Source organism: Myxine glutinosa, chromosome 3 (assembly GCF_964187855.1).
Source record: "Myxine glutinosa chromosome 3, kmMyxGlut1.1, whole genome shotgun sequence".
In the NCBI taxonomy this organism is placed as follows: Eukaryota; Metazoa; Chordata; class Myxini; order Myxiniformes; family Myxinidae; genus Myxine; species Myxine glutinosa.
This window is the reverse complement of record NC_136263.1, coordinates 50,321,725-50,347,939: the sequence shown is the minus strand read 5'-3', so window position 1 is coordinate 50,347,939 and position 26,215 is coordinate 50,321,725. Positions and strand designations below refer to the sequence as shown.

The window sequence follows — 26,215 nt, the reverse complement described above, 5'->3', positions numbered from 1 at the left end:
TGATGATCAGAGATCAAGCCATTGGAGAAGAGGAAAGATTTGATTTCATATCCGAAGCAATGATGGATTCCATGACTTTGCTGATAATTGGGAGCAGACTGATTGGTCTGTAGTTGCAAGGATCTGTTTTTGCACCTTTTTGTGTAAAGCGGTAATGTTTGCTGATTTCCAGGATGCTGGCAGATGACCTTGAGCAAAAGAGAGGGTGAAAAGAACAGAGAGAGGGTGAGATAGAGCGGCAGAGCAGGATTTTAGGACCCGTGGGCTGATGCCGTCTGGTCCAGTTGCAGAATCAGAGTCGAGGTTAGACAAAAACTCCTCCACTTTGTCAGGAGAGAAGGCCACAGAGTCCAGGAGCAGTTGGGTTCGACTGGGAAAGGTGGGAACAGAGAGAGATGGGTTTGGGACTAAAGATTTTGAGGCAAACACAGAGTTGAGGCATTCGGCTTTGTCACGTGCGATGTCAACTGTGTGGCCATTTGAAGTAAGGGAGGGGATGGAGGGGGAACAAACACCAGAAACGGATTTGACCAGACACCACCAGGATTTGGAGGAAGGAGACAGGTTTGAGAGTTCATTCTTGAGTGTGGAGAGATAGTGCTTCCTGGCACTCCTGAGGGTAGACACACACTTGTTCCGAGCTTGGTGGAAGGAACTGAGATTGCCTTCAGTTGGATTAGCCTTCCAAGAGGCAAAGGCAAGTTGTTTCAGGGCAACTGCCTCACCACAAGATTCAGTGTACCATGGACGGGAGGAAGGGTAAGACAACTGAAGACGAGATGGGATAAATCTGTGCATGATAGAGAGCAGTTTGCTTTGGAAGAATTCCCAGGAAGAATTGATGTCAGAGGCAGTGGAGATGGGAGACCAATCCAGACGATTGATGGCTGCTTGAAGACCGTCCCAGTCGGCCTGAGTGAAATGCCAGACTCGTCGACGCTGAGGAGGCTCTCTGAGAATGGCCAGAGAGATGTCCACTTTGACAAGCACATGATCAGAAGAACCGATTGGAGCAGAAGAAGAGCAGCAGACATTAGCAGGGAAGTTTGTCATAACCAAGTCAAGAAGAGAAGATACTCCATTGGCTGAGATCCGGGTCGGGAAATTGACAGATTGTGTCAATCCCAGTGAGTCACAGAAGTCCTTTGCTGAGGTGCCATGACTGGTGAGAGAGGAACCTACACCCAACCAGCTGGCATGATGACAGTTGAAGTCACCACATATGAGGAAGAGAGAGTTGGGATGAGTGGATAGAAGTTGGTCCATGTTGTCAGACAGTGAAATGTAAATGGAGTCGTCACTGTTTGGAGGACGGTACAGAACACATATGAACAAAAGGTGGGAGCGGAGAGGAAGCCGTAGCCAGAGGTACTCCTGGGGTTGAGGAGGAGAGAGGGCAGTGCAAGGAGAGTGAGGAAGAGAGTTTTTGATAAAGATAGCCACCCCACCACCAGGACGAGGTTTAGGTCTAACATACCGGAGGAGGGAGTAACCAGGAAGAGATATTAAGGAATCAGAGACATCTTGAAGGAGGAAAGTCTCTGTTAAGCAGATCAAGTCTGGATTGTCAGAAGCAACCTGTATGGAGAGATCAGTCAGGTTTGAGCGGAGGCCCCGGATGTTTGAGGTCCATACCGTTAATGAAGAGAGAAGGGGAGCATTGGGTACAGGACAGGGGAGGGGAGGAGCAGGGTAAGATGAAGGATGAGAGGGGGAGGTAGGAAGAGCAGTTGATAGTGTGTCAGAGATTACAGAAGAGTTTCAAGAAAGGGAAGGATGAGGAGGATGAAAGGTTTGATGGTGAAGGGATGAGGCACAGTGAGGGGTTGTTTGAGGGGGGGCAGAGGAAGGTAGAAGGTTGGGGGGGGGGGTGGAGGTATGAGATAGAAGGGAGATGAAGTGGGGAGGAGGCAGCTTTGAGGAGGAGGGGGGAGGTGGGAGAATTGGAGAGGAATGGTATGGGGGGAGATTTGAAAGGGAGGGGTTGGAGGGGGAGTTTTGAAGGGGAGGAGTGAGGGGGGAGTTTAGGAGGGGAGGGGCAAGGGGGGGAGTTTAGGAGTGGAGGGGAAAGGGGGGAGTTTATGAGGGGAAGGGCAAGGAGGGAGTTCTGGAGTGGAGGGGCAAGGGGGGAGTTTAGGAGTGGAGGGGCAAGGGGGGAGTTTAGGAGTGTAGGTGCAAGGGGGGGGATTTGGAGGTGAGGGGCAAGAGGGGAGTTTCGAAAGTGGATGATTAATGAAAGACGAACATTGATAACAAATTGGGTTTGTTGTGATTTTCAAGTTAGCAATCCGATTCAGAACGATGGAGGAGGGATGGAATGAATGTGAATTTAGACCATGTAGTGAGGGAGACGTATATGAGATTGAATTTCTTTTTTTTGACGTGGAATGAGATGCAGAGGAATTTGAAAAAAGCCTTTTAAATAGGAAGAAAAACAGCGTGTTGTAATAAACCACTGAATAAAACACTGAAGGGGAAAGTTTATACATATTTAAATAATATTAAAACAGAACCGTAGACAATCTTATATGCACAAAGTACCAACGGGGGGAGAGCCGAGAGGGACCACCACGAGTCACGTGGACAGGGCAAAAGGTGGATGAAAAGGTTAATCTTGACATCATCATACATACTTGCACCAAATTTGAATTATGTCACTTCAACCATTCTCGAGTTATAGACCGATTACAGACTTTGACCTTTGACCTCTTGACCCCAAATTATAATCATTGAATCTGTACATAATTATACATACTTGTACCAAGTTTGAATTAGATCACTGCAGCCGGTTTCAAGTTATAGACCGACTACAGATTTGACCTTTGACCCCAAAATCGAATAAGTTAATCTTTACATTATACATACCTGTGCCAAGTTTGAATTGGATAACTTCAGCATTTTCCAACTTAAAAACCTCTTACAGATTTGACCTTTGACTCTAAAATCAAATAAGTTAATCTTTACATCATTATATATACCTGTACTAAGTTGGAATTGGATAATTTTAGCCGTTCTCAAGTTAGACCTATTAAAGACTTTGACCTTTGACATTACGCCTCTTGACCAACAACAACAACAACAACATGCATTTTAAAGGCCATTTTCCCTGCTAGAGCGGGGGTTAGCCTTGCGGTCCCCATGACAATCTTCTCCATTTTGCCCTATTTTCTGCATCTCTCCTTGTTAACCCCCTTGCCCGCATTTCTTCTTCCACCATCTTTAGCCAAGTCTTTCTCGGTCTTCCCCGTCTTCGACTTCCTTCGACATTCATTTCCATCACTCTTCTCAACCAGTCACTTTCATCCTTCCTCAACACATGACCAAACCATCTCAACCTGTTCCTCTTCACAGCATCAATCACAGGCTCTATTCCCATCATTTTTCGCAATTCATCATTTGTCTTCCTCTCTCTCAACGATACTCCGCACATCCGTCGAACCATTCGCATTTCCACCCTTTCCAACCTTCGTTGCTGCTCTCCGTTCATTACCTATGTCTCGCTCCCATAAATCATAACACTTCTCACACATGCAGCATACACCTTTCCCTTCAGCTTCAACGACACTCCCCTCATCACCAGCACGCCACTCAGTTCCCGAAACTTCTTCCATGCACATCTCACTCGAGCAACCGTTGCCGAGTCTGATCCACCTTCTCCATTCAGCATGTCTCCGAGGTAGCAAAATGTTTTCACACCTTCCAGATTCACGCCGTCTCCAAGATCCAACTCAACATTTCCTCCATCTGCAGCTCCCTTTGTGCACACCTTACATTTGAATGTAACTGCCACACTGGTTAATGACCCTCTCAGACCACTACATTTTTGATGAACCCACTCAGCACACATTGTACATTGAATGGAGTTCACTCCGACACCCTTCCTACACACAGCACATGGCCACTTCCCAGTTCTTTCCAACTCACCACATGCTTTACCACTTGCCATCACCTTCGTCTTTCCGATATTCACCTTCAGACCTTTTGTCTCCATACATTTCTTCCACGTGTTCATCTTTTCCTTCGGTCCATCCATACTTTCCGCAATCAACACCAGATCATCTGCATACAACAACTCCCACGGTAAACCCTCCTTTACGTTCTGAGCCAGCACCTCCATCACAGCTACAAATAGTAGTGGACTTAGTACCGACCCCTGATGCACTCCCACCTTCACCTCAAACTCACCACTGTTCCCGTCCTTCGTCCTTACAGCTGTGCACGCTCTTTTGTACATTGCCATCACTACTCTGATCAACCATTCCTCCACTCCTAACTTCCTCAATGCCCATGTCAATACTTTGCGTGGAACCCGGCCTCTTGACCCCAAAATCTAATCTGTTCATCTTTACATTATTCTACATAATTGTACCAATTCGGGATTTTGGGGTCAAGAGGTGAAAGGTAAAAGTCTGTAATAGGTCTATAACTTGAGAACGGCTGAAGTGATCTAATTCAAACTTGGTACAGGTATGTATATAGATGTAAAGATTAACTGATTGGATTTGGGGTCAAGAGGTCAAAGGTCAAAGTCTGTAATTTGTCTATAACTTGAGAACTGCTAAAGAAATCTAATTCAAATTTGGTACATGTATGTATTATTACGTTTATGGAGGGTAGATAAACGAATACTGTTGGAGAGGTAGAACTGTATAGGAAATAGCATGGACCACGTGACGTCTAGGAGCATTTTGATATGCTCCTCGACGGTGGTGATGTCACCTAGGGAGAATGTCGCTTGAGGTTGTTTAATTGTGCATCATACGAGGGATGATGCCATGCTAATTAGTAATAGGGTTTAAGGATAGTTTTCCTCTGTGCGTCATACCCTCTGTAATTTTTCCCTAATGTTTTGCTGATACACCCTTAAATTACAACAACCGCTGGCAAAATCCAGGCAAGGGATGGCCGAACTGGGCCCACCCCATGGTCCTCATAAGGCAAAGGCCTCGCCCAGAAGAGGCGGAGAATCAAGGGGGGTGGAGAGGAAGGCCGGCAAGCCACACCCTGAGGGACGCGATTGGCTCAGGGGAGTGAGGAAGAGGAGAATGCGTCTTCTGCTTGGAGAAGAAGGCCGGCGATTTTTGGGGGCTTTCGGAACGAGAGCAGTTGGTGCGACAATCGCGAAGGAGCTTCGACTGCTGGACTCGTGGTGGGCCGAGGCCGCACTGTTTGTCACAAGAACGCAGAGGAGGGAAAACCTCGAGGAAGCAGTAACGAAAGAGGGCCGTCTTCACCACTTGCCTCATGGCCCTGTGCACCCTCGACGTGCGGCGCCTCAGTCGCCATCTTGTGCGCTTCGGCGCGGGAAGTGCTGAACTTCGCCATCGCCACCACTTGCTAAACAGGACCCAGTTTGGGCCAAAGATACGTGCTGGCTGAAGTGTTTTATTTTTATTTTATCATTCCTTGTGTGTGTGGTTGAGTCTGTCTGTGAGGTACCTCAAAATAGGATGTAGTTTTACCTCAACATTTATTTCGTCCATGCCGTATTTGCTTTATTTTCATTAAATCATTTGTGTTGCATTTTAATTTTATTGTGGTGTTTATTTGTTGTGGTTTCTGAATAAACCCGTGTGCTCCGTTCTGTTAAACATCTCGCATCTCTTCCCTCCCACGTCCCACGCGCGCTAAATATAACTGCCATTATCGGGAGGTCTCACCTCAGAGTTAAAGCTGGTTTGGCTATCCGTCCCTGGGTGATCTTAATCGCAGAGGGACACGACAGTATAATGATGTAAAGATTAACTGATTAGATTTTGGGGTCATAAGGTCAAAGGTTAGAGGTCATGTTAGGTAAAAATCCTGTTGCCATGATAACTTGTGAACCAGTAATGGGATTCTGACCAAATTTGGTACACGTATGTATTATGATGCATCGATTAACTTATTTGATTTTGGGGTCAAGAGGTCAATGGTTAAAGTCTGTAATAGGTCTATAACTTTAGAGCGGCTGAAAGGATCTAATTCAAACTTCGTACAGGTATGTATAATGACGTAAAGATTAACTGATTAAATTTTGCGGCCAAGAAGTCAAAGGTCAGAGGTCATGTTAAGTAGAAATTATGCTGCCGTGCCAACTCATGAACCAGTGATGGGATTTTGACCAAACTTGGTATAAGTGACGTCAAAGAGTGTCGTTCTAGTTAAACTATCATTCTGATGACCATCATCTTTTCCCCCACCACATGTTGAAGGAAGCCATTTTGTTCCATCACCCCATGATGACCATACCAGCAAAGGCTTTTCTTTGTACAGCAGGAATTTTTGCAATAGTGGTTATTAAATTTATGCAGGACTTTTATGATGGACCCTTCGGATACACCACAGCAGTGATTTGCCAGTTTTTGGCCAACTATCATCTGAGCCCAGCTCATCATGTAAGAACAGGGGTCTTTCAGTCAGAGCGGTTAATGCATGGATTCATCTCCCTGGAAAGTTAATGACAGTTGAGGGTGTGGATATAACTAGGTTTAAATGGGAATTGGATCGGTACGTACCTGGATGCATTTGAGATGAGATGGGGATTTTGACAGGGCTCGTAGGTTGGCTAACTTGTGTGTCAATAGGTTGGTGCAGTGTAGGTATGATGGGCCGAATGGCCTCCTTCTGAAACAAATAATTTTGAAAGTGGCTTCAAGAGCCTGGATTAAAGTAGCTTCAGGAGCCTGGATTTGAAGTGGTTTCAGGAGCCTGGATTTAAAGTGGTTTCAATAGCCTGAATTTGAAGCGGTTTCAAGAGCCTGATTTTAAATTGGCTTAAACAGCCTGGATTTAAAGGGGCTAAAAGAGCCTGGATTTAAGGTGCCTCAACAGCCTGGATTTAAAGTGGCTAAAAGAGCCTGGATTTAAAGTGGCTTCAGGAGCCTGGATTTAAGGTGGCTTCAACAGCCTGGAGTTAAAGTGGCTAAAAGAGCCTGGATTTAAAGTGGCTAAAAGAGCCTGGATTTAAAGTGGCTTCAACAGCCTGGATTTAAAGTGGCTAAAGGAGCCTGGATTTAAAGTGGCTTCAGGAGCCTGATTTTAAAAATGGCTTCAACAGCCTGGATTTGGAAGTGGCTTCAACAGCCTGGATTTAAAGTGGCTTCAGGAGCCTGGATTTAAAGTGGCTAAAAGAGCCTGGATTTAAGGTGGCTTCAACAGCCTAGATTTAAAGTGGCTAAAAGAGCCTGGATTTAATGTGGCTTCAGGAGCCTGGATTTAAAGTGGCTAAAAGAGCCTGGATTTAAGGTGGCTTCAACAGCCTGGATTTAAAGTGGCTTCAGGAGCCTGGATTTAAAGTGGCTAAAGGAGCCTGGATTTAAAGTGGCTTCAGGAGCCTGATTTTAAAAATGGCTTCAACAGCCTGGATTTGGAAGTCGCTTCAACAGCCTGGATTTAAAGTGGCTTCAGGAGCCTGGATTTAAAGTGGATAAAAGAGCCTGGATTTAAGGTGGCTTCAACAGCCTAGATTTAAAGTGGCTAAAAGAGCCTGGATTTAAAGTGGCTTCAGGAGCCTGGATTTAAAGTGGCTAAAAGAGCCTGGATTTAAGGTGGCTTTAACAGCCTGGATTTAAAGTGTCTAAAACAGCCTGGATTTAAAGTGGCTTCAGGAGCCTGGATTTAAAGTGGCTTCAACAGCCTGGATTTAAAGTGGCTTCAGGAGCCTGGATTTAAAGTGGCTAAAGGAGCCTGGATTTAAAGTGGCTTCAGGAGCCTGGATTTAAAGTGGCTAAAGGAGCCTGGATTTAAAGTGGCTTCAGGAGCCTGATTTTAAAAATGGCTTCAACAGCCTGGATTTGGAAGTCGCTTCAACAGCCTGGATTTAAAGTGGCTTCAGGAGCCTGGATTTAAAGTGGATAAAAGAGCCTGGATTTAAGGTGGCTTCAACAGCCTAGATTTAAAGTGGCTAAAAGAGCCTGGATTTAAAGTGGCTTCAGGAGCCTGGATTTAAAGTGGCTAAAAGAGCCTGGATTTAAGGTGGCTTTAACAGCCTGGATTTAAAGTGGCTAAAACAGCCTGGATTTAAAGTGGCTTCAGGAGCCTGGATTTAAAGTGGCTTCAACAGCCTGGATTTAAAGTGGCTTCAACAGCCTGGATTTAAAGTGGCTTCAGGAGCCTGGATTTAAAGTGGCTTCAACAGCCTGGATTTAAAGTGGCTTCAGGAGCCTGGATTTAAAGTGGCTTCAACAGCCTGGATTTAAAGTGGCTAAAAGAGCCTGGATTTAAAGTGGCTTCAGGAGCCTGGATTTAAAAATGGTTTCAGGAGCCTGGATTGTTCATGTGTGTGGCTAAAGTGCCTAAAGTTCATGTTTGTATGTTTAAAGTACATGTGTGTGTATGTGTGTGTGTGTGTGTGTGTGTGTGTGTGTGCACGTGTTTGTGTATGTGTGTCCGTGTGCACGTGTTTTCATGTGTGCGTGTGTACGTGTGTATGTGTATGTGTGTACGTGTGCACGTGTTTGCGTGTGTACGTGTATGTGAACGTATGTTTGTGTGTGTGTGTTTATGCATGTGTGTATATGTGTTTGTGCGTATGTGTGTTTGTGCATGTGTGTATATGTGTTTGTGCATGTGTGTATGTGTGTGTGTGTTTGTGCGTTTGTGTATTTGTGTGTTTGTGCGTGCGTGTATATGTGTGTTTGTGCGTGTGTATATGTGTTTGTGCATGTGTGTATATATGTGTTTATGCGTGTGTGTATATGTGTTTGTGCGTGTGTTTATATGTGTTTGTGTGTGTGTGTATATGTGTTTGTGCGTGTGTGTGTATATATGTGTTTGTGCATGTGTGTATATATGTGTTTGTGTGTGTGTGTATATATGTGTGTTTGTGCATGTGTGTATATGTGTTTGTGCGTGTGTGTATATGTGTGTTTGTGCGTGTGTGTGTATGTGTGTTTGTGCGTGTGTGTATGTGTGTTTGTGCGTGTGTGTATATGTGTTCTTGTGTGTGTGTTTGTGCGTGTGTATATGTGTGCTTGTGTGTGTGTGTGTGTGTGTGTGTGTATGTGTTTGTGTGTGTGTGTATATGTGTGTATATGTGTGTATATGTGTTTGTGCGTGTGTGTATATATGTGTTTATGCGTGTGTGTATATGTGTGTTTGTGCGTGTGTGTATATGTGTGTTTGTGCGTGTGTGTATATGTGTGTTTGTGCGTGTGTGTATATGTGTGTTTGTGCATGTGTGTATATGTGTGTCTGTGCGTGTGTGTATATGTGTGTTTGTGCGTGTGTGTATATGTGTTTGTTTGTGTGTGTATATATGTGTTTGTGCGTGTGTGTATGTGTGTTTGTGCATGTGTGTATATGTGTGTTTGTGCGTGTGTGTATGTGTGTTTGTGCATGTGTGTATATGTGTGTTTGTGCGTGTGTGTTTGTGCGTGTGTGTATCTGTGTAAATGTGTGTTTGTGCGTGTGTGTCTGTGCGTGTGTGTATGTTTGTGCGTGTGTGTAAATGTGTGTTTGTGCGTGTGTGTATATGTGTTTGTGCGTGTGTATATGTGTGTTTGTGCATGTTTGTATTTGTGTGGTTGTGCGTGTGTGTATATGTGTGTTTGTGTGTGTGTGTGTCCACCCGTCAGTCCCGTCTTCTTTAATAATATGGCACTCCATGCGCGGGCCACTTTACCATCGACAAATACCCCAGTGATGGTCTGCATTGTTCATTTATCTGTGTTGTTACTACTTCCATTGTTTTATTTATTAATCATTATTAGCAAATCAAGCTGGCAGAACGGCCGAGTCGTCCAATAAGTAAATAACTCCTCGTCCTAACATCCCGTGCAGATATTGCATGTTTATTTATTTGTTTGTACTTTGACGGTGCTGGTGCTGCTACTGATTTGTTGGTGCTTTAATGGTGCTGAGACTGTTGCTATGCTGGTGTTTGTGCCAGTAGTACTGTACAAGTGCTGCGCTCGTACTTTGCTGCTGATACTGTGCTCGTTCTGCGTCCAGTACCTCAGCCGTTGTACTGCTATTAATCGCCGTGCTTTGCGATGGCCGTGCCGATGCTGCGCCGCAGCTGGTGATTCGGCACGCTCGCGTACCGTGCTCTTTCGTGCTCCAGGGCCATAGCGCTGAGGTTCCGTGCTGCGGTGCCGTGCGCAGGGCCGGGCGGCGGCCGCGCCTCCACGCCGCTCGACTCGCCCCGTCCCGCTAACATCGACAGCGAATCCGCTCCGCCGGCGACGTGCTCCGAACGGACCCAAAAAGGACTCGAGGCGGGACGACCCGAGTGCCTGGACCGTCGGACTGGAGGTGAGAGAGAGAGAGCGGCGGTCTCGACTAGATTCCCGTGCGGCGGGCCCGGGACAAGATCCGTGGAAAGCGTCGTCCGGGCTCGGCCGGTCCGCGGGCCTCGAACACCTCGGATGCTCTGCTTGCTCTCCATGACATTCCGTCCGTCCGTGCGTGTTTCGTGCAGGAAATGAGGGCGGTGGCGCTACCCGTGTGTGGCATGAGCGGTGTTATGTAACGTCATACCCGGTGAGGTAACTGCGCCACAACAGAAACATTCGGCGGTTGGCGGTTCCATCGGGAGTTTGGCGGTCGGACAGGTAGCTGTGGAATTGCGGGGAGACCGTGGTGGAATTGCGGTTGGAGGGGAGGTGTTGGGGTCGCGATGGGATGGTGGTGATGTCACCCGGTAAGAACACGATGGTTGCCTCGATGCATGAGCACAATAATAATAATACCATGGTTACACTGACTCGAGACTACAGAATGAAGTGTAGTTGTCCATAGTGAAGTGTGGTTGTCCTGAGTGGAGTGTGGTTGTGCAGAGTGGAGTGTGGTTGTGCAGAGTGGAGTGTGGTTGTGCAGAGTGGAGTGTGGTTGTGCAGTGTGGAGTGTGGTTGTGCAGGGTGGAGTGTGGTTGTGCAGGGTGGCGTGTGGTTGTGCAGAGTGGAGTGTGGTAGTGCAGAGTGGTGTGTGGTTGTGCAGAGTGGAGTGTGGTTGTGCAGAGTGGTGTGTGGTTGTGCAGAGTGAAGTGTGGTAGTGCAGAGTGAAGTGTGGTAGTGCAGAGTGAAGTGTGGTAGTGCAGAGTGGAGTGTGGTTGTGCAGAGTGGAGAGTGGAGTGTGGTTGTGGAAAGGAGTGTGGTTGTGCAGAGTGAAGTGTGGTTGTGCAGAGTGAAGTGTGGTTGTGCAGAGTGAATTGTGGTTGTGCAGAGTGAAGTATGGTTGTGCAGAGTGAAGTGTGGTTGTGCAGAGTGAAGTGTGGTTGTGCAGAGTGAAGTGTAGTTGTGCAGAATGAAGTGTGGTTGTGCAGAGTGAAGTGTGGTTGTGTAGAGTGAAGTGTGGTTGGGCAGAGTGAAGTGTGGTTGGGCAGAGTGAAGTGTGGTTGGGCAGAGTGTAGTGTGGTTGTGCAGAGTGAATTGTGGTTGTGCAGAGTGAAGTATGGTTGTGCAGACTTGAAGTGTGGTTGTGCAGAGTGAATTGTGGTTGTGCAGAGTGAATTGTGGTTGTGCAGAGTGAAGTGTGGTTGTGCAGAGTGAAGTGTGGTTGTGCAGAGTGAAGTGTAGTTGTGCAGAATGAAGTGTGGTTGTGCAGAGTGAAGTGTGGTTGTGTAGAGTGAAGTGTGGTTGGGCAGAGTGAAGTGTGGTTGGGCAGAGTGAAGTGTGGTTGGGCAGAGTGAAGTGTGGTTGGGCAGAGTGAAGTGTGGTTGGGCAGAGTGAAGTGTGGTTGGGCAGAGTGTAGTGTGGTTGTCCAGAGTGAAGTGTGGTTGTCCAGAGTGAAGTGTGGTTGTCCAGAGTGAAGTGTGGTTTTCCAGAGTGAAGTGTGGTTGTCCAGAGTGAAGTGTGGTTGTCCAGAGTGAAGTGTGGTTGTGGAGAGTGAAGTGTGGTTGTCCAGAGTGAAGTGTGGTTGTGCAGAGTGAAGTGTGGTTGTGCAGAGTGAAGTGTGGTTGTGCAGAGTTAAGTGTGGTTGGGCAGAGTGAAGTGTGGTTGGGCAGAGTGAAGTGTGGTTGGGCAGAGTGAAGTGTGGTTGTGCAGAGTGAAGTGTGGTTGTGCAGAGTGAAGTGTGGTTGGGCAGAGTGAAGTGTGGTTGGGCAGAGTGAAGTGTGGTTGGGCAGAGTGAAGTGTGGTTAGGCAGAGTGATGTGTGGTTGGGCAGAGTGAAGTGTGGTTGGGCAGAGTGAAGTGTGGTTGGGCAGAGTGAAGTGTGGTTGGGCAGAGTGAAGTGTGGTTGGGCAGAGTGAAGTGTGGTTGGGCAGAGTGAAGTGTGGTTGGGCAGAGTGAAGTGTGGTTGTCTATAGTGAAGTGTGGTTGTCTATAGTGAAGTGTGGTTGTCGAGTGAAGTGTGGTTGTCTAGAGTGAAGTGTGGTTGTCTAGAGTTAAGTGTGGTTGTCCAGAGTGAAGTGTGGTTGTCCAGAGTGAAGTGTGGTTGTCCAGAGTGAAGTGTGGTTGTCCAGAGTGAAGTGTGGTTGGGCAGAGTGAAGTGTGGTTGGGCAGAGTGAAGTGTGGTTGGGCAGAGTGAAGTGTGGTTGCCTATAGTGAAGTGTAGTTGTCCAGAGTGAAGTGTGGTTGCATGAAATGTTAAATCGTGTTTGTGTCATCATTTGTTAAATAATCACACCATGCCATCTTTACAATTGTCATTTCAGGTTCCTTGCCTTTATCATGTTTGCGGCTTTGGAACGTGCACCACCCTTGACCAGCGACTCGTTCTTGCTGGCCGCTTCGTGGAAGGGGTGTGTGCCACGGAGTGAACGGGAGCGTGCAGTGTGCCGGTGTCGCTGCCACACCGAGGGTTGGCTCGCCCTGGGCACGGCGCACGGTGTCGTGGGTGTCACCTACAGCAGCAGCCGTCCACATAATGACCGTCCGCCTCCAACACGTATCAACTTCAATCTCCGTGGTCATAACAGTGAGGTGTGTTTAGTGCACGGCCGTACGTAGTGGTCCTCGGATCTTGTCCGGACATTTCGCTCTGACCATTCTAATGTTTCACAATCATTACTTGGGACTAGTTCTGGAAACCACTTGTGCGGTTGTCCTTCTCGTGTGCATTTCCTTTTACAGGTGGTTCTCGTTCGCTGGAATGAGCCTTACCAAAAGCTTGCCACTTGCGATGCGGACGGGGGAATATTTGTATGGATCCAGTATGAGGGTCGTTGGTCCGTGGAGCTTGTCAATGACCGTGGCGCCCAGGTACCTTCAATAGTCCTCCTCTGCTCTCTTCAATACTTTGTTTATAGAGTCTTTTGAATCTAAAAATTGTGTCCCTTATCCTGCCATATGTGTGACTGGCCAGGTGAGCGATTTTACATGGAGCCACGATGGTACGCAGGCGCTCATATCGTACCGTGATGGCTTCGTCCTCGTCGGTTCTGTGAGCGGTCAGCGCCATTGGTCCTCTGAGATCAGTTTGGATGATAGTCATATCCTTTGTGGGGTCTGGACTCCTGATGACCAGCAGGTGATCAAAATACTCAATTTTTTCTCCTTCTCCTTCTTCTTAAAAAATGCGGCAGCATTCTCGGATTTGTAGGTGACATCGTAGCAACGAATGATGTACACACTTTTGACGATTGCTGTAAAGAGACAAGGTCCACAGATGAGGTTCTTCAGAAAGAGAATGGATGGCTTAAAATAGTGTCCCTTTTTCAGACCTGAAAAACTCGATAAGTATTGGTGACTTTAAACCAAAAGTGTATGATAAAAAAAAAAAATCGTTTTCATTTGCAACAGTCCGGATGCCCGAAGCAAACGGTCATATTCCAAAGGAAGTGATATAGGGCAGTGGTTCTTAACCTTTTTATTTCGACAGGGACCGGCAAAGGTCGGCGATAAATGACAGTGGACTGCAAATTGGGAACCACCTAATTAATGGTCTTTACCGTCGATACTTCAGCATGTCATACATCTATATAATAAAGCAGGAGTGTCTGTCCCTGAACTACTTCCTCAGTTTTGGGGGGAGCCCCGCCAAACTTTCTGTGGAACCTTTTGGGGTTCCAGCAGGTATCCTAAGGGGGGGGGTGGGAGGTTTCATAAATTTCTCAATACAATTATGATTTCGAATTTCCACCCGTATGAAGCTGCTCTCTCTCTTTGCATGTAAACTCATTCATGGGTGTGCTGCTTTTAGGATCCCTACACATGTCCTAAAGTGGGTGGGAGTTCTCATAAAACTTCTCAAAACGTTTTCTCAAATTTTCTCAAAAAAACAGTATTTTCATTTTTTTAATCATTGCCTACTTTAAGAAATTGCTTAGTTTGGCTGCCTTTTTGAAATTGCCCAGTTTAGCTGCCTCTTATGTCACCTACCGTCGAGTACACATGAAGTGCCTCGTTGTTGTACTCATTGCCAGTGAAAAGGAAAAAAAACGCTGACCCTTGCACTGCCACACCATGTGCCGTCATGGTGCCTAACAACAGATCAAACCTACGGCCTAGTCGGAGGTTCGGAGCGGGTTCTTCGCGAGTGTGTAAACATATGTTCATGAAAAGTGTAACTAGAACTGCTCACCATATATTCATGAAGGGGAACTGTTCCCAATTGTGACATAAGTTCTACTACTCATGAATATTGTTATGTTTGTGGGGGTAGCAATGGAATACCTTAGGCCAGGTAGGATTGTATAGTGTAGTGTGCTCCGAATGTCACGAAGAAGAAGAAACTTTCCTGTAAATAAGTAGGGCCAGATGTCGCGTAAGTGTATCTTTGTCTCCATGTGAGGGGTAGAACTATGCTAATTAATTGGGGTATAAAGGTAGCTTCCCTGTATGTAATTTCCTCTGTGGTTTTCCCTTTGTTCCTTATGACACTTACACCACCAGCCACGCATTCTGCATCTAAATTAAACCACATAATCGCCGACCGGATCCGAACACTACCACTGATGCCAACCAGCCGAGCCATCTCAAGAGGCGTCAAGAAGGACCGCGAGGCCCTGCCCCAAAAGGATTGATTGATAGCCATATACTGATGCGATGGCGCTCTTTGGTTGGAGCGCGGGTGACGTCAGAGAGAACATTCTAGCGCCAGGGACAAAAAGAGCACGTCCCGCCATTTTCGCTCTCCCCTGCGCTGGGTTTCATTACGAGCGGATGCTCTCTTGGTTTGTGGCTTTCATCGCAAGCGGTCACAGTTTATACGCTCTTGGTTCCGTTCTTGTCCTGACGCTCACCAAAAGAGCGTACAATACTTCATTTTCACTCCATTTGTTCTCTTGGTTTCTTTCTTTTTTGTTTATCCGGGCAATATCTCAGCCATTCTTTGAGCTAAACAACAACAACAACATGCATTTTAAAGGCCATTTTCCCTACTAGAGCGGGGGTTAGCCTTGCGGTCCCCATGACAATCTTCTCCATTTTGCCCTATTTTCTGCATCTCTCCTTGTCAACCCCCTTCCCGCATTTCTTCTTCCACCATCTTTAGCCAAGTCTTTTTCGGTCTTCCCCGTCCTCTACTTCCTTCTACATTCATTTCCATCACTCTTCTCAACCAGTCACTTTCATCCTTCCTCAACACATGACCAAACCATCTCAACCTGTTCCTCTTCACAGCATCAATCACAGGCTCTATTCCCATCATCTTTCGCAATTCATCATTTGTCTTCCTCTCTCTCAACGATACTCCGCACATCCGTCGAACCATTCGCATTTCCACCCTTTCCAACCTTCGTTGCTGCTCTACGTTCATTACCCATGTCTCGCTCCCATAAATCATAACACTTCTCACACATGCGCATACACCTTTCCCTTCAGCTTCAACGACACTCCCCTCATCATCAGCATGCCACTCAGTTCCCGAAACCTCTTCCATGTACATCTCACTCTAGCAACCGTTGCCGAGTCTGATCCACCTTCTCCATTCAGCATGTCTCCGAGGTAGCAAAATGTTTTCACACCTTCCAGCTTCACGCCGTCTCCAAGATCCAACTCAACATTTCCTCCATCTGCAGCTCCCTCTGTGCACACCTTACATTTGAATGTAGCTGCCACACTGGTTAATGACCCTCTCAGACCACTACATTTTTGATGAACCCACTCAGCGCACATTGTACATTGAATGGAGTTCACTCCGACACCCTTCCTGCACACAGCACAGGGCCACTTCCCAGTTCTTCCCACCTCACCACATGCTTTACCACTTGCCATCACCTTCGTCTTTCCGATATTCACCTTCAGACCTTTTGTCTCCATACATTCCTTCCACTTCTTCATCTTTTCCTTCAGTCCATGCATACTTTCCGCAATCAACACCAGATCATCTGCATACAACAACTCCCATGGTAAACCCTCCTTTAAGTTCTGAGCCAGCACCTCCATCACAGCTACAAATAGTAGTGGACTTAGTACCGACCCCTGATGCACTCCCACCTTCACCTCAAACTCACCACTGTTCCCGTCCTTCGTCCTTACAGCTGTGCGCGCTCTTTTGTACGTTGCCATCACGACTCTGATCAACCATTCCTCCACTTCTAACTTCCTCAATGCCCATGTCAATACTTTGCGTGGAACCCTATCGAATGCTTTCTCCAGATCAACAAATCCAAGAAACAACTTCTTCCTCTTCTCCATGTACTTCTCCTGCAACTGCCTCACAATGAAAAGTGCGTCTGTCGTTCCTCTTCCTGGCATAAATCCAAACTGCATTTCGTCAATCTTCACTTTCTTCCTTATCCTCCTCTCCAACACCCTTTCCAATACCTTCATTCCATGCTCCAATAACTTTATCGCTTGGTACGAGCCACACTCCAGAGGGTCACCTTTCCCCTTGTATAGAGGGATGAGGGTACTCAGTTCCCAATCCACTGGAATGCGGCCTTCTTTCACCACCAGATTACAGATCTCTCTGTCATTCTCTTCACACCCCAACTTCCTGCTGCCTTCAACATATCTCCCACAACTCCCGTCGGCCCTCCCGCTTTTCTACCCTTCATTGCTTTTATCGCTTCCTCAACTTCCTTCTCAGTTATCTTCTCTGCCAGTCCTAAAACTGGGTTAGTCTCTATGTTGCCATCCCATTCATTCTCTGTATTCAACAGCATTTCCATATATCTTTTCCATCTTCCTTTAATTCCATCTGGGTCGACAACGATTTGTCCCACTTCATCCTTCAAGCAACTCACCCCCATCACATCACACCTCTCTTTCGCTGTCTGCTTTGCAATCCTGAATACTGATTTCTGACCCTCTTCCGAATCCAAGCATTCTCCGATCATTTTCCTACATGCCTCCTGCGCCTTTGCTACCTCTTTCTTTGCAGCCTTCCTGGCTGCCTTATAACTTTCATGCTCTGCTTTTTCTGCTCCCGTACCCTTCGCCTTCTGCCACTCCTTGAACTTCTTCCTCTTCTCGTCAATCCTCTTTCCAACTTCATCATCCCACCACCATGTTTCCGAGTGCCTCGGTGGTCCTTTTGTCCATCCACATACCTCACCAACGGCTCCCAACAGACTAGCTTTCATTGACATCCAACCACTTTCAAGCTCAACCACATCATCCTCGACCCTACTCAGCCTCTCTTTTAATGCCTCCCTTACTGTCACCTCTTTCAACCTCCACACCTTCATTCTCGGTTGGTACTTCACCTGCCGAGCTCTCCTCGCACCTTTCACCCTTATGTCGCAGACAACCAAGTGGTGCTGTGAAACAGCCTCCTCCCCCGGGATCACCTTTGTGTCCCGGAGGTGCCCCCTATCTCGCCTACGCACCATCAGGTAGTCAACGGTTGTCGTCGACCCACCTGACGTGTATGTAACAAGCTTATTATCCTCTTTCTGGAACTGAGTATTACAAATCAACAAATCAGCTCCATCAGCAAACTCCAAAATCCTTTCATCTTCTCCATTTCTCACACCATATCCGTAACCCCCATGAACTCCATCAAAACCGTCCATACTCCTTCCCACATGTCCATTTAGGTCTCCTCCTACCACAACAACTTCCTCATCTTTCACGTTTTCCATCAGCTTCTCTATCGCACACCAGAACTTGTCCTTCTCTTCATCGCTTCGACCAACCTGCGGAGCATATCCCGAGATGACGTTCACCAAGAGCTTTCCAATCATCATTTTCACCATCATCAACCTATCACTCACTCTAGTCACACTCACCACACTGTCTACAAACTCCTCAGAAAACAGGACACCAACACCATTCACGCCCTCCAGGCACCTTTGCCACATAAACTTGTATTTCTGTCTCTGCCTACCCTTCACCATTCTCACACCACTTCCCTTCCATCTCGTCTCTTGCACACAACATATGTCCACTCTTCTTCTGACCAATACTTCCACCACTTCTCCTGATCACCCTGTCATTGTCCCTACATTCCATGTCTCAAATCTCAGAAACCGATCTCCACTTCGGGCTGTACCCTGCCCACATGTAGTTGTAATTGTCATGGTTCTCTTTTTGAGGCAATGTTTTTTTATGGCCGGATGCCCTTCCTGATGCCAACCCTCTTTGTTGTCTCTTACGACACGCAGGGATGCGGTGTACCTATTCTAATCCGGGGTAAACGCTGGGAAACGTTTAAAACATGGAAATTCTGGGGGAGGGCGGTGTCAGCATCACGGCTGCGGTTTAAACATATTTAAATAATATTTAAACAAAACCATGAAAAACAATCTGGGAAAAGTCTCTAAGTGAGAACGTGGATTTGAGAAAGCAGGAGCAGAGGTGGAAGAAAAACGAGATATAGGGGGCGGGGCACAAGTCGAGACGAGGAGGAGAGCGAACAAGCATGTGTCCGGGAGGAGAGAAAGAATTAATATATAATTTTTTTCCCTTTGTTTATTTGTTTATTTATTTGTTTTATTTGTTTATTTATTTATTTATTTATTTTATTTGCTTGTTCTGTTTTCAAAACGCTGGACAAAGGGTGAGATGTTCGTGAGAGGTAGGGGGGAGAAAAGAAAATCAAAGAAACAAGCAAATACTATGAAGGAAAGAACCCATATTCACAAAACACTGACGGGGGGAGGGAGCCTGGAGAGACCAGGCCGCATTCTTTGAGCTAGGACGCTGATATTTGGAAACGACAGTGACCAAGTGATTTGGCTATAAAGGGTATTTTTGATAAAGGGAATCGATTCATTATTTAATTTTTCGATTAATTACTTCATTAATTTTCAAGACGTTACAGATTCGGATGAAACAGTGGTGCTTTATTATGCTATTAGCCAATTGATCAAGAAATTTATTATTTTACGATTAATTATTTATTTATTTTAATGACGCAATTAATCAATTAATCAATCAATTATTTTATACCACTCCCTCCCAAGTCCATCTCCTTGTGTTGCATGGTGGCGTCGCCGGGTGTCGAGGATCCCCGGCAATGTTGCGCGCTGGAGATGTTATTTATTAATTTTACATGAGGGTGGTGTAATTTGAATGTAGCTCTACTTGTTATACTTTGGTTTGTGTTGATTACAAGTGTGGTGCATGAGTGTGAGTGGTGGCTGTTGAGAATGGAAGTTATCGGAGATGGAATGAGCTCGTAGATGGAATGTCCAATTGACACGAAATCTGGTGTGTACGGTATCTAGAAAATTTTCTTCACAATATGACTATATTATTGAATTATCGATAAAATGTCGTTTTTAAAAAATCATCTAATTATTAATTAAGGAAGTATGCTAATTTCATGCATATATTCAACTTTGGAAACAAAGTGTTTGGCTGTTTCAAAACTTGAAAAATAAATTTGGTATCAAAAGATGCGCTAGACTTCAAAGAAAAGGGCAATGAAACGGTATTTGGCAATTCGTGGGGGAGACGGATCACAAAATATATATGAGGGGTGGGGTGGCGGGGGGGGGGGGGGGGGGGGAGAAGTACTTTCACCACCCCCTCATCCCTAACCTGGATAGGCTTAAAGTTGTGGACCCGCTGCTTGGAGAGGTTTTTGGATTTTAGGGTCAAACATTGATGAAGAACGTTTCACAGCTGATGATCCGAAGGGCCATTGAAACCATCAGTCAATTGCAAAGGGCAATCAATTATTTCCTCCACCACCTAAGGTGGATGGAGGTTATGTTTTCACCACTGTCTGTCTGTGAGCAGGATATCTCAAAAATATATGGACAGATTTGGACAAGATTTGGTGGACAGGTGGGGGACAAGGATGAATTGATTAGATTTTGGTGAAGATCTGGATCTGGACGTGAGAATTTTCAAGTGATTCTTCACCATTGAGAGATGGGGCCAAAAACTATATATATTGCAATATCTCAAAACGCTGTGTACGGTTCGGCCAAAACTTGGTGGATGTGCTGGGTTGGTAACAAGAAGACAATTCGATTTTGATTCAGGTCCGGATCCAGATCTGACCTATCAGTGGGATATAAGTTTAGACTGTCGGAGGTATGGGCTCTCTTGAGTGCCATTCTGGTTTCATTGTGATTATTGGGCCATCTCGCGAGATCTTGGAGACGGCGGCAGGGATTTTCGAAGCTCCACACGGTCTCCACGTTTTTCGAAGTTAAGTCTGTTCACAATTGTATTTTGTCGAAACTGTATTTATCTTTCGGGGTGTGAAGTTATTGTGTGCAACTTTGGTTGTTTCTCGGTGTTTATCTTTCATAAATTGATCGTCTGTTTGCCGTGTCGCGAGCAAGGCCTTTGCCGCGTCGCGAACGATTTGAAATCGAAGTTAAGTGATTGTTCCCATTTGTATTTTCGTTAAAACTGTATTTATTTATGGTGTTGTACGTATATTGTGTCCCGACGAAGATTTTTCGGTGCAAATCTTTCATACCTGTATTGAAAATCGTGTTAATTCGTGTCGTGTCTTGAGGCCTTGTACAGTGTGCACTGTACAACCTTGAGGCTTTGTTTTTCTCAGCGGTCCGTCGTTTGTGATCCAATAACTTTCGTTCTCTGTATTCCCAGTCTTTTCACCCATAGCCTACTTCCTTGTGTAAATCTCAACAAAAAAAAAAACAAAAAAAAAACAAACAAACAAACAACATTTCCTTCTCTGTTCTCATTCGTTTATTCATTCTTATTCGTTCGTTCGTTCTTCGACCACGTGTTTCTCCCCCATTTCCCCAGATAGTTTTCACTCATTAACCTTCAATGTTTACACTTTCCCCTCAAGTTATGTATTCCGTCATATTTTATAACACCTTTTTCTTCTTCTTCTTTAAAAGGCTGCTTTCGACTTGCTCACCAAATCAATTCATCCCAAAAAAAATATCCATCTCCTATAGTGCCTTTTTTCTACATTCCCTAAACTCTCCTGCACTCCATCCTCCATCCAGCGTCCTTAAACGTATTTTTAACTCGAAGGTCACAAGAAACTCATTTTGCAATAAATGTTCGTTTCCCATAAATCGTACACTTTCAAAAATCCAATCTCACCCCTCCCCTCCAAATCTTCCCCATAACCCCTCCCCTCCAAATCTTCCCCATCACCCCTCCCCTCCAAATCTTCCCCATCACCCATCCCTTTCAAATCTCCCCCCTTGCCCCCTCCCTCCTAAACTACCCCCTCACCCCTCCCCGCCAAGACGCCCCCTCGCCCCTCCCCTCCTAGACTCCTGCCTCACCCCTCCCCTCCAAATCTCCCCCATATCCCATCCCTTTCAAATCCCTCCCCTTGTCCCTTCCCTCCCAAACTCCCCCCTCACCCCTCCCCTTCAAATCTCCCCACCCTCATTGCTTCTCAATTTCCCCCCTCTCACTCCCCCTCCTCAAAGCGTCCTCCCCGCTTCTTCCCCCTTCAAACTCTCACCTCCATCTCCCCCAACCTTCTGCCTCGCTCTTCCCCCTCCTCAAATAACACCTCATTGTGGCTCACCCAATCACCATCAAACCTTTTGTCCGCCCCATCCTTCCCTTTCTCCGAGCTATTCTGAAATCTCTGACACACCTTCAACAGCTCTCCCTACCTCTTCCACCTCTTCCACATCTTACCCTACCCCTCCTTACTCTGTTCTGTATCTGATGCTCCCCCTTCCTCTTCATTAACGGTATGGACCTCAAACATCCGGGGCCTTCGTTCAAACTTAACTGATCTCTCCATACAGGTTGCTTCTGTCAAACCAGACGTGATCTGCTTAACAGAAACTTTCCTCCTTTATGATGTCTCTGATTCCATAGTATCTCTCCCGGGCTACTCCCTCCTCCGGTATGATAGACCTGAGCCTCGTCCTGGAGGCGGGGTTGCTATCTTTATCAAAAACTCTCTTCCTCACTCGCCCTGCACTGCACTCTCTCCACCTCACCCCCAGGAATACCTCTGGCTACGGCTTCCCCTTCGCTCCCACCTCTTGTTCATATGTGTGTTGTACCGTCCACCAAACAGTGATGACTCCATCTACATCTCGCTGTCTGATGATATGGACCAACTTCTATCTACTCATCCCAACTCTCTCTTCCTCATATGTGGTGATTTCAACTGTCATCATGCCAGTTGGCTGGGTGTGGGTACCTCTCTCACCAGCCATGGCTCCTCAGCAAAGGACTTCTGCGACTCACTGGGACTGACACAATCTGTCAATTTCCCGACCCGGATCTCAGTCAACGGAACATCTTCTCTTCTGGACTTGGTTATGACTAACTTCCCTGAAAATGTCTGCTGCTCTTCTTCTGCTCCGATCGGATCATCTGATCATGTCCTTGTTAAAGTGGACATCTCTCTGACCATCCTCAGTGAGCCTGCTCAGCGTCGACGAGTCTGGCATTTCACTCAGGCCAACTGGCACGGTCTTCAAGCAGCCATCAATCATCTGGACTGGTCTCCCATCTCTACCACCTCTGACATCAACTCATCCTGGGAATTCTTCCAAAGTAAATTGCTCTCTCTCATGCACAGATTTATCCCATCTCGTCTTCAGTTGTCATACCCTTCCTCCCGTCCATGGTACACGGATTCTTGTGGTGAGGCTGTTGCCCAGAAACAACTTGCCTTCGTCTCCTGGAAAGCAAATCCAACGGAAGGAAATCTCATTTCCTTTCACAAAGCCCGACACAAGTGTGTGTCCACCCTCAGGAGAGCCAGGAAACAATATCTCTCCGTTCTCAAGACCGAACTCTCTTATCTGTCTCCCTCTTCCAAATCCTGGTGGCGTCTGGTCAAATCCGTTTCTGGTGTTTGTTCCCCCTCCATCCCCTCCCTTACCTCAAACGGCTACACAGCTGACTCCGCACGTGAAAAAGCTGAATGCCTCAACTCTGTGTTTGCCTCTAAATCTTGTGTCCCAAACCCATCCCTCTCTGTACCCACCATACCCAGTCGTACCCTGCTGCTCCTGGACTCCGTGTCCTTTCCTCCTGACAAGGTGGAAAAGTTTCTGTCAACCCTCGACTCTGATTCTGCAACTGGACCCGACGGCATCAGCCCACGGGTCCTAAAATCCTGCTCTGCTGCTCTATCTCACCCTCTCTCTGTTCTCTTCACCCTCTCTTTTGCTCAAGGTCAACTGCCATCTGCTTGGAAATCAGCCAACATCACCGCTTTGCACAAAAAAGGTGCAAAAACAGATCCTCGCAACTACAGACCAATCAGCCTTCTCCCAATTATCAGCAAAGTCATGGAATCCATCATTGCTTCGGATATGAAATCTTTCCTCTTCTCCAATGGCTTGATCTCTGATCATCAATTTGGTTTCAGACCAGGTCACTCTACTCTGGACATGCTGCTTCTGCTGTCTCAACAATGGATGGAGGTCCTCAATGCCAAACAGGAAATTAGAGCTTTCTCCCTCGACATATCACGAGCCTTCGACACGGTCTGGCACCCCGCTCTGCTCACCAAACTCTCCTCCTTTGGTATCCATGGAAATCTCCACGCATGGCTGGCGGACTTCCTCTCTAGTCGTCGTCAACGTGTGGCCCTGAATGGGTTTCTCTCATCTCCTCTTCCTGTTCAGGCTGGAGTTCCCCAAGGCAGTGTTCTGGGCCCCGTGCTTTTTCTGGTCTTCATCAATGATCTCTCTGACTCTCTCGAAAATCCTCTCTATCTCTTTGCTGATGACTCCACTCTCTGCCGCTCCATTCCTCTTCCCTCAGATCGGCAGTCTGCTGCCTCCTCACTCTCTGAAGACCTGGACAAAATCACAGACTGGTCAAACAAGTGGAACATGTCTTTCAATCCTGACAAATCTCACACTCTTACTATGTCTCTCCGAAAAGATCGACTGGACAACCCTCCCATCTACTTTCTCAACAATCCTCTCCAAGAAGTTCTGTCGCTCAAGATTTTGGGTCTCACTATCTGCCATGATCTTTCTTGGGAAAACCACATTTCCAAGCTGGCCTCCAAAGCCAGTCGCCGACTGGGCATTCTCCGTCGTGCGAAGTCCTTCCTCGGCACACCTGAGCTCCTCACCACATACAAGGCTTTCATCCGCAGCTCAATGGAATACTGTTCTCCCCTATGGGCCGGTGCTCCTGCCTCACACCTAGCTCGGCTTCACGCTGTTGAAACCAAAGCTTTCAGAATTATTGGAATCTCCTGTGATGAAGCTATCTCTGAGGGCCTTTCACTCACTCACCGCAGGCAGGTAGGTGGTCTTTCTGTCTTCTACCGACTCTTCTCCGGCCTTGCACCCCCAGCTCTCTCTGTGCTCTGTCCCCCAAATATTCCTACAGGTCGCACAAGATCTGCCAGCAACCCTCTGATGGTTAAACTGCCGAAATCTCGGCTCTCTGCTCACCTTCACTCTTTCATTCCTCTTTTCTCCCGCCTCTGGAACAAACTCCCTCACTCCCTTCAATCCCACTCCTCCCTCCAGGTCTTTAAAACAGCTGTTCACCACCATCTCTTATCTTCCCCCATCCAAAACCTTGATCTTTTCTACCCCCGCTAATTCACCCCAGATCCACCTTGTTTGAAATTCCAACTTCTTTCCTGGAAGTCCTGGCAGTGTCCATATGTTTTATACCTCTCCCACCGCCCCCTTCCCATGCCCCCCCCCCAAAGCCCTCGCCCTCTCTCAGATCTCTCGATGTCTCCATGTCTCTCGGTCCCTGCTCTCAAATGTTGTGTTTGTGTCCTTCCCCCTCTCTCCCCATCTTGTCTACCGCTCCCGATGTTATATGTTTTATGTGTCGGTTTGTCTTTCTGTGTGATTAATGTTCGCTCTTTCACGAGCCTCGATCTTGTATACAAAAAAAAAAAAATAAAAAAAATAAAAATAAAAATAAAAATAAAAATTGAAGGTTGGTATAAATTAGTTTGCCTTAAGAATGGGAGATTTGTTTGGATTGCCTGCCTTTGTGGCACTAGTGGTATAAATATGTCTGTTTGTGTTCAAAGTGTTGTATGAGTTCAAGTTGAAGGAATTCTTCAGCTATGTCTCATTGGCCTTTCAATCTAAACCGATTTTTGTAGTTGAGCCTTTGCTTTTTGTTTTCCATTTTCTCGTTGCAATCTTATCTATTGATGGAGACTGTAGTGGCATTGAGGATGCAGCCACATTTGTCCTAAAATACGAATAATGCAAATATGGAGAATTTATCATTTGGTCATGGTACCACCATGAAGAACTACTCTCTGTGAATGATTCTGTAGGATTCGGACATGATCAAGGAATGCAAGTAAACATCTAGCTCAACATCCTCACTGAGGAATTGTGTCCTATATGATACAGTGCTTTCTTGCTAAATTTGAATATGAGCAACATGCCTAAATTTGAGCGGTGAGTGGTCATTTTTATGCCTCTGCCCCCGAATGTGGCCGGAGGCAATATTGTTATGAATTTTGGGGTAGGGGAATATCTAGATTTAGGTAGATCTGCATAGGTAGGTGTCCGGCTGTCGTGATGGGGAACCTCACCTGTAATTTCTGTTCAGGCGGTTTGTCGGATTAAGGTGTGTCTTCGTCCCCATTATGAGGAATGGGGCCTGATAAATAGTTCTAAGGAATATGGATAAGACCCCTGTGTGTGAAACCTCGGTGATCATTCCTTTGTCCCGTATGGCAACACACCACATACATTAGCTAGATCCATTAGTGCACCACATTAATTAATTCCCCCTCCGCCACAAGACGATAAGACTGACAGGAGGAACCAACAGGCAGTGGCCATGCAGTATACCACCATGGCGATGGAGCATCGTGCAAGGCAGGCTGAGGCCACGCCCACTTCACACGTGATTGGTCAAGAGGGTTTTGATGGGAAGATCGCACAATGGGGTAAGAATCTGGCCACTGATTGGTGGAAGAAAGATAGAAGAAAGCGGCAGACTGGCCATCAACGGATGGCATGACACGAAGGGCAAAAAAGCGCTCGGCCAATGAGAGGGCACCAACGCGGTGAGAAGATTCGAGAAGTC

At 46.5% G+C, this 26,215-nt stretch overlaps 1 protein-coding gene across 3 annotated transcripts in view; it reads left to right on the top strand.

Moving 5' to 3' along the window:
* The first annotated feature begins 10,036 nt into the window (after nt 1–10,036).
* The window catches only part of TULP4 (TUB like protein 4), a 38,507-nt gene continuing 22,328 nt past the window's right edge, over nt 10,037–26,215 (top strand). For 2 of the 3 annotated variants that reach the window (XM_068110895.2, XM_068110892.2), the window contains exons 1-5: nt 10,037–10,236; nt 10,403–10,624; nt 12,577–12,844; nt 12,995–13,123; nt 13,227–13,391. In XM_068110895.2, the coding sequence (XP_067966996.2) occupies nt 12,593–12,844; nt 12,995–13,123; nt 13,227–13,391 (546 nt within the window). In that variant the 5' untranslated portion in view covers nt 10,037–10,236; nt 10,403–10,624; nt 12,577–12,592. Of the gene's footprint in view, nt 10,625–12,576; nt 12,845–12,994; nt 13,124–13,226; nt 13,392–26,215 lie in introns of all 3 variants that reach the window. The other variant, XM_068110893.2, reaches the window with a different exon arrangement.